This window comes from Physella acuta, unplaced genomic scaffold (assembly GCF_028476545.2).
Source record: "Physella acuta isolate Inbredline_101_S28 unplaced genomic scaffold, ASM2847654v3 ptg000164l, whole genome shotgun sequence".
Taxonomy (NCBI): Eukaryota; Metazoa; Mollusca; class Gastropoda; family Physidae; genus Physella; species Physella acuta.
The window spans coordinates 1,345,316-1,360,071 of record NW_026731683.1 but is presented as its reverse complement, the minus strand read 5'-3'; the positions used below and the strand labels follow the sequence as shown (position 1 = coordinate 1,360,071).

The window sequence follows — 14,756 nt, the reverse complement described above, 5'->3', positions numbered from 1 at the left end:
ACCGCACCGGGTGACACCATTTAGGGGGGTGACACCAAGGCAAAAAATAGCAAAATATATAGAGAAAAACTCGAGGGGGGCGGTTTGCAAATCGAAAGTTTGAGGGGGGGGGGGGGGGTGCGAATCGAAAACTTGAGGGGGGGGGGGTGCAAAAAGAAAGTTTGAGGGAGGGGTGCAAATCGAAAATTTGAAAGTTTGTCCCTGGGGGGGGGGGGTGACACCATTAAGTGCCACACCGGGTGACACCCGACCTCGCTACGCCACTGACCTCTTGTTTACAGTTAACATCATACACCACCTCTTGTTGTTTACAGTTAACATCATACATCACCTATTGTTTACAGTTAACATCATAAACCAGCTGTTGTTTACAGTTAACATCATACATCACTTCTTGTTTACAGTTAACAATTTAGTGAACGATTACCATATAAATAACTTCAGACACAATTAGAATTTTTGTGAATGGTGGTACATTTGTGTTTTTAATTTTGTTTCATGGACATGCCAACAATTATCACTGTAAGTTTGAAAAATGAAAATTGTTTCAGCTTAGTAAACGACTATAGCACTCCAACTTATTCATAGTCTTTTGCACTCACTTAAACGAACGCGGGAGCCATAGCAAAGACGGGAAGGCATCGTTCTTTCTTATCCATACGACTAAGTCTATCACACTGTTTAAAACGAAATTATGCACCATAGCGCTCACAGGATAGTCCAGGGCGCCAAGCCGAACCCTGCCGGGGCGCCTTGGACGCGCCTGTTACAATTTAGTGAACGATTACCATACCCCAAGCTTATTCTGCAAACGGAATGAAGTAAACATAGAAGACACTTAGGAGCTGGCCTCTAAACTTTTATTGATTTTTAAAAATATTTGCGGTGTAAAGCAATGTCATCTGATGGAAACTTTGACGCTATAAAACATAAACATAGCTCTTAAAAAGAATTTTTTTCTTCGATCTTGCCTTTACAATAAAAAACGTAGTAAAATTTTATACTGCTCAATGTACTGCTAAAACGTCTGCTTAAAAAAACTTAAGCCCTATGGTGAGGTAAAAAAAAAAAAGGCGACGTTCAATCGTTCATCCTGTTTGGTGCGACAGACAAAAACGAAAAAAAGAATTGAAAAAAAATATGTAAATATTGGATTGTTAAAACGCATTCAAAAGAGGAGTTCCCTATATCTCTCTTATTAAAATAATTACTTTTGTAAAATTTTAATCACTAAATAATTTTGCTTTATAAATATATTTTAATTAATCCACAAAATTAATGGTTTTTACCAAAAATAGCATTTTAAAATGTGATTGTCTAGATTTATTCATGCTCTAATGGCCAACACATTATGGTCCATGTTCTAATTCTCTAAACAAGTAGGATCTGATTACTATACTGTGTCATTTTTAAAAATAATTTATAGTTCTTTGATTAGTTATTTAAAGACATTGACCAACCTGTGACAGTGCCAGAAATGCTAAGAACAATGACTTTAGTGAAACCAACATGCATAGCTACAGAGCACTCTACTTTATCTGTGCCATTATTTGATGTAAGGCATAAAGAAGAAAATAATCATATTTCACAAAATATTCATGGATTGACTGAGCATGTGTTAATGTGATATAGTCTTTTTCAGTATGTATTTATACTTATTAATCTGCTTGATATTTTGTATATTTCAAAGTGTATTATATAGTTCAGGGGTCTCCAAACTTTTCAGTCCAAGGACTGCATTAAATATCAAATTTCAGTTCGGGGGCCAGTTTCTTCCAGGCATGTCTTTGATTTTTCTGGGCAAAGTTCCTCAGCCATCACCAACAAAGTTTTTTCCGTGAACAAAATGATCTACGCGGACTGGATGAGAGGGCCTTGCGGGCCGGATGCGGCCCGCAGGCCGTAGTTTGGAGACCCCTGATAGTTTATAACTATTTTAGATAAGCACAAGCTAGATGGCAACTGAACATCATTGTTACTCCATTTTTATATTAAAATAAACACAAACTCCTATTTTAGGTATCAGGATAGTTTTCATAAACAATTAACTCCAATTGACCAACAACCGAAACATAGCAAGGCAGAAACAAATTTCAGTAACACCAGCAGTCTGAAGTTACCCACTAAAACTATTCATAACAAAAAGAAAGATTTTGATCCTCCAGTATGGATGAAGAAGAAGCAAAGTCACTCTACTTCATGCTTTACAAGTTTAAACAATGAAGGCACAAGTAAAGCAGAATTAACAGACTTTAGTCATAGGTAACTAGTTTTGATAAACTATTCAAAATAAATGCATATCTTGTGAAATGTGGTGTAGGTAGTAAATTATCAATAGGTGGTATCATAAACTGGGACTATGCATACTTGGTACTACAAATGATTCTAAATTTTTTAATCAAGTTAATTACAAGCTTTTAGTTAGTTCACAACATCTGTTTGTGGCTAATCTTGTAACTCAATTAGGACCAACTTCTAATGCAGCGATTTTGTTCACTTTTTTCAGATACTTTCTTCAAGGGCAAGTGAAGTAGAGTTCACATGTTTCTGTGACCTCGGCATATGAAGAGATAGTGTGGTCAGCACTATGCCCAGCCGCCTTTACTTTCCCTAACGTGAGTTAGGTACCCATCAGAGTTGGGTGGACTCAGGGACGGTCTACTGACTTGAACCTGGATTCGAACTTGAGACTTACGGGTTAGCAGTCCAGCTCTCTACCGCTAGATCACTCCGTCCCACTTGTTAAATTGCTATATTCAATAACGGAATGGGAGATAACTAGCTAGACACGATCACCCAATGAACTGAGCTGTGGTTCATGCTGAATGTTGTTTGGCCACAGTTGGTTGCCTGAGTGTAGACCATGTAGGGGCAGACAACTGTCTTTCTAGAGATTGCAAACTAGTAGTTGGGTTTTTACACTTTGGTCCTTCATGATATCTCATACAAATTTTAGCAATCAAAGTTTGTTTTGTTTTCTTATTTTCACTGCATTTAAAAGCTTGTTATTAAAAAGGTTTTTATATGTTGTTTTTTTTTAACAAATACTATCATTAAATAAACAGATTGTATAAAAAGGTGAAATAATCATTTTTCACTTTTGTGCAGATCTATGAAAACAGTATACTTTATGTCAGAAAAAGAAGTAATGGAAATGTCACTTGATATTCTTAAACAGGTTGGTAATAACATATAAACATTTATCAAAACAGCTCAGTCACTAACTAAAATAACTTATAAAACATCTTTTTGTATATTGAGTTGAATAAATTTGTTTTTTTTTATTCTTCAACAGCATGGCCAAGACAAGTAAATTGTAACAATCTGTGGATTCTTAAAACTTGCTGGTATTTTGCAAATATTGTACAAATGTAAAACTTCATGAAACAATTGTTATAGAATCAGTTTTACAGTAATCAAGCAATAAAAACTGAAACACATTTTTTTGTCCTCATCTTTTATCAAAATATCTCACAATGTACAACAAAAGTGGTCAATATATATAAATTATACATTCTCACATACACAATTTTACTCTTGTTCCATTTAATAGAATATTTATAAATTAACAAACAAATTTATGTGTAATCTTTCCATGTGTTAGTATAAATTGAAAAGAAAGTTTATAGCCAAATATTTTGTCAATGCAATCAGCTATTTTTTTTTAAAATAATAAGCTATAGATTTTAAGGATGCTGATAGGCTGGTTATTATTCTTATACCTTTTGTGACTAGTAAGCAAAGCCTTTATTTCACAAGTATGATACACATTTGGTCTTTCAAGAGTAATTGGACCATAGGCTACAAAAAGACAATAACAACAGGCTACAAACTTAATCAGATAAGCCCACCCTAACCTCTTTAAAAAACCTAGAGATTGAAGATAGCTACTTAGTGCTTATCACTCTAAATTCTTCTTTAGATTCTGCTATTGAAGTTGTATGATTTTTAGTTGTTTTTTTTTTAAATTGAATAAGTTATATTGTGTGCACCTAACATTTACTTTATGGCAGACTATTTAGAATTCATAGTTTTTAAGTGGAGGTCAAGGATATTTAGTTGCATCTCTTGAAATTTTTCAGGCCCATGTGACAACCTCCATCTATTTTAGAACAGAAGCTGACCTGAGTTTTTTGCCTTAGTAGTTTAAAACACTAGAAAATTACTCTATGGGAAGTGAAGGTTCAACTAGTCCCTAACAGTTTTTTAACGTAGACACCAGTGTAACATGTTATAGACAAGAGCGAATGAAATCAATATATAAAAAGCTAATGGTAGTCATTTATTTCCCCTAACGTCTGCTTCTTTAAAATTCAAAGAAACACCTCTGTTTATTATAACTAACTGTAAGTGCTTTTAAATGAATTAGAAACAAGTTTATATACATATTTATATTACATATAAGTATACATCCCATGGTTTTGAGGATGAAATGTAGAAATAAAAATTGTTTTATAGATAATGATTGTAGTATGACTTATTTATAAAGTTGTTGAACCTCCACACTGTTATAAGCTAGTGTTTACAATTATGTTTCTCATTGAAAAACTAAATTAAACTCATTCAAATAAATAAATAATCTTAATTTACACTTTCAAATGCAGCTGAAGTAAAAATCTTTTTAATTTATGACTTTTTAAACAGCGAGTATTTCTTAAAAACAGGTTCATAAAAAGTTTTAAAATTAAAATATAATTTTTTAAAACTAAAATTATAAATTTGCTCTTTTTGGAATTTATATGTATTAGTATTAGTATTGATAAACAAGAAAATAACCCATCCAAAGTATTTATTAGCAAGGGCAAGTGTAAAAAATTTAGTCATGAATATCTATCTAATAAAAACATAAGATAACAGAATTATTTGAAAAAAGTTTACTTAAAATTTGCCCTTTCTCAGAAACATTTAAATCTGTTGGGGTGAAATTCAATACTAACATAAATTTTTTAGAATTCTTGAAAGCACAAATACTTAAAATCTCAAAACTGTACAGAATCTGAGATCAATTTTAAGTTTTAAATGTATAAATGTTAAAATTAATCACTGCTGCTGATCATATAGATAACTAAAGAACAATTTGTCTCTACCTTTTACATTATTACTATCATACTTAATATTTTCTTGTTCTATGATGTCTAACTTGTATCACTTAACATCTTCAAATGTCAATTTCTTCAAAGCTAAAATGAATAGTTCTACTAACATCCTACAACAATCATGAAAAGTAAGATCAACATCTTCCATTCATGCAGGTTTTTTAAAGTTTAAATGAAAGAATAAAAACAATACACAGAATTTCTACTACTCTGGTAGTGAAAGTTCAATAATATTTATGTTTCACGTGTATTAAGCACATCTATTTTTCTTTTCAACACTCTGTTTGATTTAAGCTGCCAGTATTCAAATACATTATCAAAGAAATCATTCAAACACAACCACAAGATGCAGAGTGATTAAAAAGAATAGTATATATGAAAATGAATTTTGTGCAGAAGATTATTTTAAAAGCTGACTAATAAAATAGAATAGCGCAGTCACTTTACTATTTTTCCATCAATGCATGCTCAAGGTTTGAATTTTTAAGTCATGTTTTTGTCAATAAGATTTAACAATTTTAGTTTTATTTGCTTTTAAATTATTGTTTACACCTGAAAAATCTTAACACTGAACTAAAAAAAGTATACTTTTAACTCCCTAACAGCAAATCTTTTTTGATGTTCTACAAAATGCAGTCACAACATAATAGAAAGTATTTTGTCATAATTACCCTAGATAGATAGTTTAATTTAATCTTAAAACGTTGTTACATATTCACTGCAGAAGCTTCTGTGTTAATATTTCATAGACCATTCGTTTTCTGAAGTATGGCATATCCTCCTGAAAAATTACCGGATTACATTTATAACAAAGTTCAATGTTTAAATATTTTAAGTTATTTTTTGAAATATAAAATGTTTACCTGAGTAAATGTAATTGGTTTGTCTCTTGTGATGTATTCGGCATATTTGCACATGAACATTCCACAGTCACCTCCATTCATTTGATGTGGGTTGTTCTATTAAACAAAAATACTAATTTCTTAAAATTTGTATTAATTTTATAAGAGAAAATACCTAAAAAACCAGATTTTATATACAAAAACAAGGTAAGATGATTTACACATTTTAGTTACCTCCGCATGTTGTGCTTTCCATTCTTTTTCGACTAGAGGTGTCTGATTCTTGGCAATTCTTTCATCTTTCAGATAGTTGCTGCAAAATTTTCATAATTGACATTTATTACTTGTTATAGGATAAAAAAAATATAAATACATTTTTTAAAATTATTTAATTCAATTTGTAGTATTATTTAATTTTTTTTAGCTATTTAAATAGTTTACCAAAAATTGTTACTAGTCAGAGAAAGGTACTTACAAAACCGCTTTAAGGCAACTGTTGTTTTTTCCACCCATTGAATCATAATATGTAATGCTTTTTTCTTTTATATTAACCATCTATGAAATGAAAACATAAGTGTGGTGTGTGGTTAAATATTCCATTAACACAAACTGAATAGTTGCAACATAATAAAATCAGTGAAATAAATACCTACACATAAACACCAATGCATTCCTAAATGAACAGGTATAATAATATGTTTCATGTCAAAGATGTCCACTTTCTTTGTCCACCTTTTAACAGCCTGGTGTCCACCTGACATGATCTTTGGGTAAAAAAAAGTATTGAAGGCATAGGCTTTAATATTTGTTTCCTCGCCTCTCTTCATCAGCATATTCATATAGAAGTTAATAACCTGGAAAAGAAGAGTTAAGGATAGATAAATCATGTGTGGTGTCATAAGGACAATTAGCAGCTAAAAGGTTCATACTTAGGTATTCTCTTTTACAGATTTTTTAATATATGGTTATATATTTATGACAAGAGAATAAAGTTTTCTGGCATTTTTGTACTTAGAGTATTGCTAATATTATATAATAAAATGGTGTAAGCTCTTTAGGTTTAGTTTAAGTTATAAAGTACATTTTAAAACAACTAACCTCATCATTAAGCCAATTTATATCCTTTAAAGTTAAAATATCTCTTCTTGTTATTTGCAAACCAAATCCCTTTGCCAGTACTTCATTTGGATTGCCACGAAAAGCAGATGTAACTACATTTTGCATTTCATTGGTGAATTCTAGAGATATAAGAACATTTATATTTTTTTAAAATTTATAATAATCATGACTGAGCATTGTGAATGCTATGGTAGAAATTAATTGCAACTGTAGGTAAATGTGTAATTAGGTAAAGTACAAACAGATAAAAACCTACTTTACAAGCCAGTTTTGAGTATTGTAATGTAATATAAATACAACACACCTGGAAGTGCTTCTTCTTCTTCTTCATCCTCTTTAAATATTTCTTCTGAAATGCTGGGCTCTTCATCAAAGATTCTCATTTGATATTTCAACTAAAAAATGTTTGATAAAACATGTATAAATTGTCATTTTTTATCTATAAAAACTTAACTGTGACGAGTTGAAAAAAGAAAATAGCATTAGGAACTCACTCTCTTTTCTAGACCCATTTCTTGTGCACGTCTCTGTGGAAAAAAAAACAGTTTAAATAAAACATTATTATATTTCTCAATAGTTCAATGAGTTTTAATATTAAAATTTTCTATCAGTTTTACATAAAATGTTTAAATAAAATATTCATTAGGTAATTTGTATACCAAGTTACGATTTTCCTTTTTTTAAAAACTTTTTGTAGTGAACTGTATTAGATTAAATGAACAGGGTGACAAACCTTCTTATATATTCCTGATTTATATGTTTTGTAATATGGCAAAAGGTTTATCAGTTGGATAAAAAAGCTACAAGTTTTAAACATTTTCAGAACTCAATATTTGCTAAATTAGAACAGCAAACATTACCTTCTCAGCATAAGCTTTAGCCTTGCACTCCTCCTCTTCAATCAACCGTTTTCTCCTTTCCTGTTCCTCTTTTCTAGACTTTATTCTACAAACAAAATATTTTGTATATATATATAAATGCTTTATATGGATTTTAACAACTATTCTTTCCACAAGAAAAAAAATCTAAAATGCCAACAGACCAGCAAGCATCTAAAGTGAAGCGAGACAAATAACTCATTTACCTTTCTTCTATCTCTTTATCATTGAAAAATTTAGACTGGAGAAAGCTTCTTCTCGAACTGAAAATAAATTCACAAAACCATTTTAATTTGAAATAAGAGCTCTTTAATGACATTTTTTAAGTTACTACTTTTTTCCAAAATAATAATTACAGACATCAGATCTCGCCTGTTGGGGCAGTAAAAGTTAAGTATGAAGGGAGTTGAATCCCCTACAAAAAAAAATGTTTAAGTACTGAGTTACAGTTAATTCCTTTACTGGAAAAGATAGTGTTTAACGCGTGCTTACCTGTCAGCTGTCTGTTTAATTAAATCTGGTAAATACAAAAAAAAACTTTAGTTAACTAAATGATAACGACAAAAAGTGACTTTTTTCAACTTTCAATTCTAATTTAAGTTGTTATATTTTTCAACTGAAATAAAAGCATTTAACAAAAAATAAATTAAGCTGTTATTTAAAAAAAAAAGTATTTATTTTTGTATGCTTGCAATTTTTAACATCTAATTATTTTTAAAAAATGTTTATTTATTATTATTAATTACCATTATTTATTTTTCAACTTTTATATTTTTACCTGGATCCTGTTTAATTTCCACAGCAGGAGTCTCTTCAATGATAATACAGTCATCTGTTGTTGAACTGGATGTATGTGACTCTTTTGGTTTATTCTGTACACCTGAAACGTCTCTAAGTCCACTTCTCTGTAACGTGGAAAATCCAGCATTTTTTCGCTGAAGGGCAATTAATGCTGACAGTGATGACCGACTTAAACTTTGGTTATCCTGTAATTTAGTTTCCTGCCTAATGAGATTAAAGTGAAAAGTTCACATAAAAATGGTTGTTCTAACCTTACATATCTGAATAAAGAAAGCTATTTAAAGTAGAATCTACATGCAGCATTTTAGCAGTTTAAAAATACCTTGGCGTTGAAGTAGAAATATGAGATGAGTTTGCTTCCTGTGGGATGGTTTTGGTTGAAAACAAAGTTTTAACTGGCCAATTGGGCTGACAATGAAGCTGAAGCAGTTTTTGATATTCCTCTTTTTCTTTTAGACGAATACACTGAAATATAGAGAATTTTAAATTGTATTTTATAACAAAGCAAAATCAGTTATAAAAATTATGTATTTACAGTGGTTATTAAATTTTTTAATTCTAAGAAAAAAATAAAATTTTACCTATCAACAACTTACCTTACATGCTTCAGACTCCTTGTTATTTTTGAAAATGGAACTATTGATTGTGCGTTGCATCATTGGTTTGGGTTGATAACCTGTCTGTTTTAATTCTCCATTGTTAGATGGCCCTATTGATTACCATTTGCACTTGTTAAATAGGCAAAAAGTAACAATAACAACTTAAATTAAAAAACAGATTTACAAAAACAACTCATTTCAAGAACTGAAATAAATGAATGTCATCTATTTAGTTTGAAAACAGTTCCAATGTTATAACTAACCTGTTTGTTGATGCAAATTATAACGGGATACTAATCTTTCATTCTGTAAATAAGAATAACAATTAATTGACCAGAATAGGAATACAATAAACAATCATCCAGCTATAATTTATAATTTACTAGCATACCCAATATGCGCTGCTGGGCACTCAAAAGAAAGGAAATGCATCATTTAAACTGGAACAACATCTAAAGAGGATTTCATAAGAATATTACCAATCATATGCTGCGTCAAAATGGCCCCATTATATAAGGTTCACATAGAGACAAAGTCTCAGGGCGAAACAGCCTAATTAATTATGACCCAGCCAGTAGATTCCCTTCATCAATACTCATCAGTTAGCTTAGCCAACACCCTTAAATAATACACTGTATGTAACTCTTGGACAGTAGACCATATTTTTACATTTTATCTAGGATAAGAAATAGTATGTTTTTAAATTTAAGTATCATCTAGGTAAGCATATCATCAATGATTTGGTTGTGGGCTATTCCAACTCAATTTATGGAACAGAGGTCCACGCTCTACATTTATCTTCAGTATGTTTGTCCTTGTAGGTTATCAAAACAAAAAAGGTTTTTGCTAGCTTTTAAGCAATAAGTCTTCATGGGGGGAGGTGAAGTGAAGGGGTTGGGGGGGGGGGGGGGGATGTTAATAAAACATTATCAAATTTAAAAAAAACTACTTGCACTTAGCTGTTAAGAGCTCAATTGTTTATGAATTGCTGTTGGTTGTAGTGGAGATGGGAAATGCATGTGGTTGGTGGAATGGACAAAACTGATACATCTATGCCAAAAGCAGTCATATGATTTATTTTTTTGGAGCCAATACCGGGAGTCATTTTATCGGAAGACTATATGTCCATTTGTTGGCAGCCAATTTTCTGGGCTATTTTGACTGTGTCCTTTTATCGGGAGTTACTTGGTGTCGTTTTGTCACGAGTGAGCATGCTTAATAAAATCAGAGTTGTTTAAATGTAAATAATGCCGGCACTTTATTTCTTGGGTCTTGATTTTTGGGGCACGTATTCGTCCACAATAATGTCCAGACGCCCTTAGGGCTCACAGGGGAGCTAGGGGCACTATTTAGATTCCTTTGCAATGGTTCTAGGATTCTGCATGCACTACTCACATCATAGATAAATGCAATAAATTTATTGGTTGCATATTTAAGCTTGAAATGTGCTTTTTTTTTCTTGACTCTAAACAAAGGCAGTAATATTGTGCAATCTTTAAAGCAAAACAAAAAGCAAAGTTAAGTAGCATTTTTGTTATGAACCTCACCGCTTTTAATCTGTCATCTCCATTTATTTGTGATGACGTACTTCCATTTGACTTTCCTTTGCCCCACCTATCAGATTCGTCAATAGCTTTTACATTAAATAGTTTTGAAAAAGAAGGGTTTGATTCCAAGAAATTAGCCATTCTTGATGCTGATTTTTTTACTGTGCTTAGGTTGAATACTGCCAAAAAGAATAACATTTTAAATTAATAACATTTTAAATTGAGCTTTAAATAGGAAACATGGCAAATTATCATTTAAAGGTTAATATCAGTAATTTTATTAAAGATGAATCACAAACAAAATGAACACTGTATTTAACACTGTTTCATATATTTTCATTTTTTATAATTTTTTAAAGTTTTACATGAAAAGAGTAATAGCTTTTATTGACATTTTACAGTACAGATTTATACCCAGTAATGTTTTTTACATAGCTAAATGGATTAAACGTTGATAAAAACATAGTTAATTTAAACATACCTATTTTCAAATATATATACTACACCAATGTAAATTTAAACATTGTATTAAATATAATATGTATTAAACTTGCTGTTTTCTAAAGTTCAAAAACAATCTAAAAGTATGTCAGGAGATTAACTCACAAGAATTTGATGAAGATTCTAAATCAATTCGTCGTTTTTTTTCAACGCTCCTTACTTGACCATCTGCAGCATCACTGCTGAAAAATGAGGATGGGTTACACACAAATATTTTGGACAAAATATCTTTTTTTTAAAATAGTAATTGGTTAAAATATTGAAATGGTTTGATGTTTGATTCAGATAATGTTGTCTTTTTCTCTGTGTAGCAAAATGTATTACATTTTGATATTTTAAATATAAAATTAAATAGCAAACAAATACAATATCAACAATATATCTAAATAAATACTTTGTTGAAACACATCTCAAACACATATTTTTAGAAAATTGAGAGTAGATACATCATTAAAATTTTCCTAGAATGTGGAATGAACGATGTTAGATAGGGACAGTTTTAGTATAACAATTTGTATTTTATTGGACACAGTTACTAATGATCCCAGAAAATTAACAGTACAAAAAAAAAAATATTTAGGCTTTTTTTTTTTTATAATTATTGTCAATATTAATCTAACTGTGAAAGGAAATTGTGATTACCCTAGAATACATAAACAGGTCTATTCCATACTAACTGATCATATTGGAAATTTCCAAAAGCTATTTATATCTCTGAGCTCCAAAGACATTAAATTTTGTTTGCAATTATTGTTCAAATTATTCACCTTACAGTGCACAAAAAGCTAATTTTTCTCTGTTGTGGAAATGCTTTCAACATAAATAATTAAATAAAAAGAACAGATACTTAGGAGTAAATGAGGGGTAAGTGGTTGGGTTACAATTTAGTTATATTGAATTGCAACAATAAAATATGTACCTATGTTTGAAAAAAAAAATCAATATTTTTTTCCTAGTTAGAATGGTTTCATGAATTCCCATATAAAGCTGGTGATGTTCGGTACCTCTAAAAAGTTTAAGAACCAATGAATTGCTCTTGTAAAGTGTTTTTAACCTGAGTTTAATTGAACCCCGGGAGTTCAATCTCAGGGGATTTGCACATATAAATCACGCTTGGCTTTTGTCAGAATGGACAGCAGAACTATTAAAAAGGGTTCAGGGAATGCGCATACTGAAATAGTGGGGTAGGCACACCAATAAGGTTAAGAACCACTGCTCTAGGTTATCTCCCATGTTTCAAATCAATTTTATAACAGATTTTACATATATACTATATACTTGACAGTACAGTCTATAAAGACCTCAATAACTAATTTCATCATTAAAGAAAATATAGAATCCAAAATCAAACAACTGCTGCCCTGTAGTTTGTTCTTGGATGGGCAAAGGCTATGGAAGCAAATCTAGATAGAAACAGAGTATTTGGACAATACGGACACATAAAAAGTCGACATATAATAATTGTGTTGGCGGAAATCCATCCAACATTGCAATTAAAAACAAAGAAGAAGATAGACTAGCAGTGTTTTCATTCACTCCAGTTGAGTTAGGACCTCCCTGCTACGAGACAAAAATATAATTTAACACTAGGTCCAACCTTTGTGTGGGTCAGAGACAGGGGTCACTTCTGTTCTGCACCCAGGCTAATGTATATTACATAGGTACCAGTGACAGACTATACTCTTCTATAGATAGGTGTTGAGTTGCTAATATTAGATGTTGTATTAGTGTCCAAAATAAGGTTAGGACTATAATAGTACTTGGTTAGGGTTAACGATACCAGCAAGTTAATTTAGTTTAGTACCAGTAACAAAACTGGTCTAAGACATTAACCTTGTCAATTACTCCCCCCTCCCATCCATGTTGAAGAACCCTGACACTAAACCCAAACCTATAGCTAGATCTGTACAATATAATAGCATGAACTGTGACCTGGCTTCTTTCCCCCTCTCCCACCAAGCAGTATCAAACACATACTCTGGGTCACATTGAGTTCACATAAGTTTGGACATCAAGTGATTTGTTATTACAAAGAGGGGCGGGTTAGTCTAGCCTTAATCATCAGCATTTGCTAATATTTAAAAATTAATTTGAATTTCCTAAATGAAATGGGTAATGGTAGAGGTGGTTCACTTTTCTAAATTTGTGACTTTCCAGACTGTGGTATTATCCCCCCGTTTATGATAGTAGCTGCCATCTAGCATCATGAGATGGGTTACTATAACTATAGACGTCAAGAGCTTTTACACTTCCTAAAATACGACTATTAAACAGCAGTATGCAATCTATTATCAATGGTTCTCAGATGTGGAAGGTAACCCAAACAAATAACAAACTTCTGACTTTCTTGCCTGTGTTGTATATTGAACACCAATACCGAACTGTGGAGAAAAACTGGACAAAACCCTATTAGTAAAGATGTACAAAAGTGCAAGTGGGGTTGGTTGGATACACACTGCATCATGGTCAGACTGAAATCCCCAAGGAAAGAAGGTAGGCCAAACAAACTTGGAAGAGATCAGTTGTTAGTGAAGCTGAAGCAGCTGGAACAAGAATGTTGTGGACCCAACTTGGAGGAATAGCCCAAAATGAAGGGAGGAAAGATAACATGCAACTTCAGCTCTCAGAAGAAGGATGTAGCGCCATCTAGCGCCGCATCTAGTGCATCTAGCCATCTAGATCTAAGTTTTATTAGTCACTGACTCATTGGTCAGCTGCTAGTAGCTTGAGTTTTGTTTACTTACAATTAAGTTACAATACAATAGGCCTAACCTAATGTCATTTTATTTTTATTGACTGTCAATAGGCCTATTCAATATGAATTTTTCAGTCTCACCAATTTATTTAATATTTTATTATTTATTTTTAATATTTTTTATGACTGCACCAAACTAGATCTAGATCTAGTAAACTACCAAACTAGTTCAGTTTTAGCCTAAAATTTAGTGGTTGGTAATCAATTGATGAATTAACTCATTGTGCAGGTTAATTAAATCAAAATGTAGCCAAATGTACTATTTAGAATTTATTTTTTTATTGAGACAACCTAGATTCCAAGAATCTATTTTCTAAATTGAAAATAAATACCCTATTATCGATAATTGGTAACGAGGATACAAAAACGTACTCACTTTTCTTCAAATTTACGCTTTCTTTTATATCCAAACTGAGGTTCGGTGTGGTCATTCGATGAATAGTTAAATAAAGTACGGAGAGCTTCCGTAAGGGATTTAAACATTGGTAATATTTTTGTTCTCGGTTAGAAATACTACGAGTGCATAGCAGTAAGCGCCAAGTGTAGAAGCTTTGATAATATGTAACAAAACTTCATTAAACAAGAGCTCAGAGTTATGTCAAAGGTTATATTTTTTTT

The 14,756-nt window shown here is 31.4% G+C and overlaps 1 protein-coding gene and 1 long non-coding RNA gene across 4 annotated transcripts; one reads left to right on the top strand and one right to left on the bottom strand.

Moving 5' to 3' along the window:
- The first annotated feature begins 2,029 nt into the window (after nucleotides 1-2,029).
- LOC131935900 (uncharacterized) lies at nucleotides 2,030-3,423 on the top strand. The gene is made up of 3 exons (XR_009385997.1): nucleotides 2,030-2,262; nucleotides 3,109-3,178; nucleotides 3,296-3,423. It is a non-coding gene; the product is annotated as an uncharacterized LOC131935900 (long non-coding RNA).
- A 56-nt stretch (nucleotides 3,424-3,479) lies between these two features.
- On the bottom strand, nucleotides 3,480-14,709 carry LOC131935899 (sentrin-specific protease 1). Of its 3 annotated transcripts, none has more exons than XM_059292642.1 (18): nucleotides 14,515-14,709; nucleotides 11,489-11,565; nucleotides 10,883-11,061; nucleotides 9,599-9,641; nucleotides 9,333-9,445; nucleotides 9,059-9,201; nucleotides 8,714-8,940; nucleotides 8,428-8,452; nucleotides 8,142-8,198; nucleotides 7,918-8,002; nucleotides 7,552-7,584; nucleotides 7,362-7,452; nucleotides 7,037-7,176; nucleotides 6,592-6,792; nucleotides 6,414-6,493; nucleotides 6,173-6,251; nucleotides 5,960-6,055; nucleotides 3,480-5,877 (listed from the first exon to the last, which is right to left on the bottom strand). In XM_059292642.1, exons 1-18 carry the CDS (start codon nucleotides 14,619-14,621, stop codon nucleotides 5,812-5,814), a joined length of 1,842 nt encoding a protein of 613 aa, XP_059148625.1. In that variant the 5' UTR covers nucleotides 14,622-14,709; the 3' UTR covers nucleotides 3,480-5,811. The 3 variants fall into 3 exon arrangements, with proteins under 3 accessions (XP_059148625.1, XP_059148626.1, XP_059148627.1); XM_059292643.1 differs by having other exon boundaries at nucleotides 11,489-11,562; XM_059292644.1 differs by lacking the exon at nucleotides 14,515-14,709 and adding an exon at nucleotides 12,026-12,055 and having other exon boundaries at nucleotides 11,489-11,562.
- Between the last annotated feature and the right edge of the window lie 47 nt (nucleotides 14,710-14,756).

Bases quoted from the DNA above. Each gene is read 5' to 3' on its own strand.
- LOC131935899 (XM_059292642.1), bottom strand. From the start codon at position 14,621: ATGTTTAAATCCCTTACGGAAGCTCTCCGTACTTTATTTAACTATTCA. The intron at 11,062-11,488 runs GTGAGTTAATCT...TCTTTTTGGCAG, and splicing joins AGAATCTTCATCAAATTCTT to TATTCAACCTAAGCACAGTA. The intron at 6,056-6,172 runs GTAACTAAAATG...TTTGTTTAATAG, and splicing joins GGAAAGCACAACATGCGGAG to AACAACCCACATCAAATGAA.